Source organism: Schistosoma mansoni, chromosome 1, assembly GCF_000237925.1.
Source record: "Schistosoma mansoni strain Puerto Rico chromosome 1, complete genome".
NCBI lineage: Eukaryota > Metazoa > Platyhelminthes > Trematoda > Strigeidida > Schistosomatidae > Schistosoma > Schistosoma mansoni.
In genome coordinates, this window is record NC_031495.1 from 11,129,473 (window position 1) to 11,135,281 (window position 5,809).

General features: G+C 35.1%; 1 protein-coding gene across 1 annotated transcript in view; it reads right to left on the reverse strand.

Annotated features, from left to right (window-relative positions):
- The window catches only part of Smp_150740 (putative asparagine-rich antigen), a gene marked incomplete at both ends in the record, with an annotated part of 27,488 nt that overhangs the window by 3,006 nt on the left and 18,673 nt on the right, over window positions 1–5,809 (reverse strand). The window contains one exon of the mRNA XM_018793251.1: window positions 3,565–3,724. Coding sequence (XP_018647783.1) covers window positions 3,565–3,724 — 160 coding nt within the window. The remainder of the gene's footprint in view (window positions 1–3,564; window positions 3,725–5,809) is intronic.

Consider the following 5,809-nt stretch of genomic DNA (forward strand, 5'->3'; position numbering starts at 1 on the left):
CGGATTGTTCTCTCCCACAGCATGTTGCTGTTGATAGTGTCTGGCCACATGGATCCGAATATTACTGTTAGCTGTTGATGTTTATTCATATTGTTCAGCTGATACTTCACATCATGGATTGATTTGAACTTTGTTACTAAAGTCTGACAACTCAGATATAATTAAACCATTTAATTCAGAGAACTCAATAATATTTAAAGTTCATTATGTTTACAACTTCAACTGTGCAGTATGTGTATGTAACACAAATAAATTATATGTTATACATAGAAAAAAAACTTTAAAAAATTGTCTTAAAATGAAATTTTGTTCGCATTATTTAGCATAACCTCTTTGTTATTTTATAAATTCTTTATTCTGATTGACATAATGACTTAAAACTACTAAATTAGTATTTGAAGATTTAGGTTCAATATATGCATAACGAATGTATGGTGAGTTTTAATAAATTCAAGCAAAACATGGATGTTGTTGATTCTTTTCATGTTGATAACTAAGATTATATTGCCAACTTCAGTATTACTAAATCGAACTACTGACTAAACTGACATTTCAAAATGCGGAGCTGGGTGATGTGGATTCAAAACCATCAGGGATATCAATTTGTTCAATACTGCAGTTATACCATGGTAACAAGTGTTCACAAGCACAAAACCATGGTACAAGGTTTCCCGCTGATTACTTATAAACGTCTTACAATAAAAATCAAGAAGAATGATAAAATGTATAGATTAAACCATCCAGAATAAGTATAACTGTATGGGTATTGATTATATATTCATTTCTCACTCGAACATGCATTCAATATTCACAGTAATATAAATCTTTGATAAGCGGTGGATTTGACAGTCTTGAACGATAAAGCAGCATGGCTGATTCTTTTAACTTCATTTACTCCGTATTCTTAAGAAGTGTAAAGGATCTACGGCATATTGTTTTCTTATAACTAATTGTTATTAAGAAATATTAGCGTATCTAGTAATTTTTTAGATTAATTAAGCGATTGTAATCTGGAAAGAGAATCATCCAGTTGTTACCATTTAAAAATATGATTTGTGTCTTACGCAAGTGAACACTGTATACGAGTACCCTTCAATCAAATAATCTCAACTCCATCACAGAACAGCAATATTTGTACACGAAATATATTATATCAACTTCTCATTATTTCAGTTCAGGTCATAATAAGTAAGACAAGGTGTACTAATGATTCAGTATGCTCATCTCATGAGTTTGAACCAAACAATTTTATTAGATTCTTTATTACTATGAATAGTATAATTTAGCCTGCATTTTTTCTCAACATATTTAAAACCTATCGAAAACTTGTATTTGATATGAAAACAGTTTTCATTGCAGACTAACATTAATTCAAAGAAGATTTGAAATATTTGTTTCATTTTAGTTTTTAAAACTGCTCAGCAATGTACAGTCAGTCGTGCATTTAAATCCATGTATAATAGTTCACACTTATCAACTTCAATATGTTACGTCACATAAGATGACTATCATCCAATGTTATCGAAGGAGTTCAGGCTCATTCCCTGTTCAATCGTTCTCAGAAATCATGTAGTCTAACTTGTGCATGATTATAATCATGCTTGTTCAGTTAAAATTAGATGAATAGTAGAGATGTCAAGAGAATAATGTAAGATAATCCAAGAAACTCACTTGCTATTGTTGACTTGAATCTTACCATTGATGTTTACGACTTATTAATCAGTCTCTTATTGGTATATGTGTATGCGTATTGCCTCGATATTTCCCTTATTCACAAGCATTATAAGCAGAGATGGATGGTGGCTGGTAGTGGAATTCAGGACGCGCGTTTCGTCCCGTTTGGGATTTGTCAGATGGATGTATCTACATCTCAGATTTGATGTATTTTAAAATATACAAATGAATATACAATTTTTTATTTGTCAGTAACTGTAACTGAAAATTTGCAGTCTAGCAATAACTTCAGTTATCCATATTGGATGATTCTCTCTAATGAATCGTGAATTCTCACTAGAAATAATTGAAGATCACTGCCTGCTTAAGTCATTTATAATATTTTCATCAGTAGTTTATGTTACGAAGACATTTTATTTAATATACACAGTCTTCATTAAATCTACTGAACATAACGAGTTGGCAGGTATCAATGCCAAGATTGGACTTGATAGTTTCAAACAAATTGTCCATTGGGTAGAAATTTAATGAGAAATATGTCTTTTTGTGATAACCTAATGAGTAGAAAATTGTGTTTCTGACGTTTTATAACTTAATGTAAGACACTTATTCACCGTCACTTCTTCAAAAGTAGCTTACATCAAGTCACGAAATGTTAGAAATATAATTTTCTATTCATAGGGATATAACAAAAAGATATATTTATTACTCCTGAACATAATTATCATCTCTTCTCTCTTCTTACGCCTGTTACCTCTCGTGGAGGAGCAGAGGCCTCCCACTAGCATTCTCCAACCAACTCTGTCCTGGGCTATCCTTTCCATTCTTCCCAGTTGCTATTCATTTTTTATGTCTGCTTCAGATTCCCGGAGCAACGTGTTCCTTGGTCTTCCTATTTCCCACTTCCCCTCAGGATCACAATTTTGCGTTTACCTCGTGATGCAGTTTGGTAATTTCCTTAAAGTATGTCTCATCCACTTCCAACGTCTTTTCCTAATTCCCTCTTCAGGTGGAAGCTGGTTTGTTCTCTTCCACAGTAGACTGTTGCTGATGGTGTCCGACCAACGGACATTGAGTATCTTGCGTAGAAAATTGTTTATAAATACTTGTACTTTTTTGATGATGGTGTTAGGATATTCACAAGAATATCCCAAAAATTATCTCGAATGTAAAATGGTATGTTTTCAGACTCTTCACATAATTCGCATGTTATTTCCTATTGGCCATTATTTACAGTGTCCTAACTATGACTTTCATGTGTCGTTCCCTATTGGTCAATTTTGAGTCGTCCTAATTATAACCTTCACGTGTCCTTCCTTCCCATTGGTTACTGATAATAGTCATCGTAACTGTATAAATATGCCTTGTCTGTAAACCATTGTTGTTCTGCTGCTGACCCCATAAACAATTCTCATTTAACGGCTGTGTTCTGATTTATTGGAGTTGGGGAACAGTATTGGGGTCGAACTAGGATATCTGAATTTGGTCAATCGGTAGAATTTCGCGTAGTCCTATCGCAATACCCACGTTATATTTCGCATTATAACAGATGGTTGCAGTAGTTCTCCAAGTTTCGGATTCGTACAACATAAATATCAGCTCGTTTGACAATTTTTCAAGGATTAACTGAATACTATTCTGAAATCTCTCGGTATTATTTATCAAAGATCAAATTCAACATATTATGACTTTAAAATAAGAACAGGAACGGATTCTACCTAATATTGACATTTTTAACTTGAATCAAGTGTTAATACTCCTTCCGACTCATTTATTTTCTGTGACTTTTGACGAATTACATTTATTTAAAAAAAAATGGATAAAGAAGAAATAGGTTAGATTCATACATAATCAACATACAATGGTAATCATTGTAATATAAGTGCTTACCCAAGAAACTGATTGGAACATATGAAAATATTTTTCATTTTGTCATACGATACTAAACTACGTATCCAACGATAAGATTTTTCAGTATTATTGTTTACCGTCTTATTATGTGCTGATACTCTGTATGGACTGATCCATGCCAGAGAATTTGTATGAGTTACTAAAGAGAATTGGGTAAAGTAAAGAGCATTGAAAAAGTTACGGTTAACAAAAAGATAAGAAAAATGTATGCTTTGTGAAAATAGAATATTCTTGACTTTTATTAATCTGATATGTAGTTAACAGTGGAATCCATAGCGCGAACTTTGTCTCATTTAGGACTACTCATCTAGATGGATCTACATCCCAGTTTTGATAATAAGATTGAGACTCTAACTCACTTACTAATCTATTTCTAATACGTTTCATCAAAATTCTGTCCGACTCAATGAATGAATGGTATAGTTCTCGCTGATTAAATCAACAGTTGTTTTAAAATGTATTGTTGTCTCAAGAACAATATTATGTATAAGAGGTGTCGTAATAAAAAAAATAATGATATTTATGGTGCTTTAATGTTTCCAGATATCCCGAAACTTGAACCTTGAACGAACGACTAAACGCGGGAAATACGGAAAGACCTTTTTCTTCTAATGTTAATTTAGATACAGCGAACAAAGCTATATATAAGTCTGTGTACAACCTTAACATTTTAGGAACATCTGGAAATCTGCTGAATATAATATATGGCCTACCATTTTTCCAAAACTCTCTGAGAAGTTTCTACTAAATCCTAAGTGATGTATAGAGTTTCATCCTTCTATAAGTTAGTGAAAATTTTTCCGAGGAATTATATAGAGATACTAACAATTAGAAAACAGTAAGTTTCAGTTCTAAGAGACCTCAATGATAACAATTTCCATGAATAATTTTCGATCAGGATATATATATATATATCTGTTGATAACTCCGCCTGTAGCTCTTCTAGAGTTACTGCCGGTCCCAAGCCCGGGTAAAGGAGGAGGGTTGGGCATGGGGTTAGCGACCCCATCCCGTAGAAAAGCTAACTCGCTAAAAAAAAACGCTAACTAGAAAAAACAATTCAAACCATTTAAACTCTGCCCTGGGAGTTGAAGGAATAATTATGACGTCTCATGATGAAAGCCGAAATTCTTCGGAAGTCACGAGACGGATGCACCTTCTAACAACCAGAGCAACACTCTTTATAGGTACATGGAACGTCCGGACAATATGGGAGACAGGAAAGACCAGCCAAATAGCAATGGAAATGAGGAGATACAACTTGGCAGTACTCGGAATCAGCGAAACCCATTGGACACAAACTGGACAACAAAGGCTAGGTACAGGAGAGATGCTGCTGTACTCCGGTCACGAAGGGGAAAATGCTCCACATACTCAGGGAGTTGCTCTAATGCTATCCAAAGAAGCACGAAACGCACTTGTGGGATGGGAATCTCATGGACCCAGGATAATCAAGGCATCATTCAGAACAAAGAAGCAAGGGATCACAATGAACGTTATCCAATGTTATGCACCCACCAATGACAGCAACGACGATGATAAAGATCAGTTCTATGAAAGGCTTCAATCAATTATAGAGAAGTGCTCACGGAACGACCTCACCATCCTGATGGGAGATCTAAATGCTAAAGTTGGAGTGGACAACACAGGATATGAAGATGTAATTGGACGACATGGATTAGGAGAGAGAAATGAAAATGGTGGGAGACTTGCAAACCTATGTGCATTCAACAAATTGGTTATGGGCGGCACAATATTCCCACACAAGCGCATACATAAAGCCACATGGATCTCACCGGACCACACCACAGAGAACCAGATAGATCACATCTGTATCAACAAAAAATTCCGAAGATCAATGGAAGATGTGAGAACCCGGAGAGGAGCTGACATAGCTTCAGATCACCACCTGGTTGTGGCCAAGATGAGACTGAAGCTAAAGAAACACTGGACAACTGGACAAACAGCACTACAAAGGTTCAATACGGCCTTCCTTCGAGATATTGACAAGCTCCATGAATTCAAGATAACTCTCAACAACAGGTTCCAAGCTTTACAGGATCTACTGAAAGAACAAGAAACTACTTTGGAGGACAACTGGAAAGGGATCAAAGAAGCACTAACTTCAACGTGCCAGGAGGTTCTTGGTCCTAAGAAGCATCATCACAAGGAATGGATCTCTATGGGAACCCTGGACAAAATTCAAGAAAGGAAGAACAAGAAA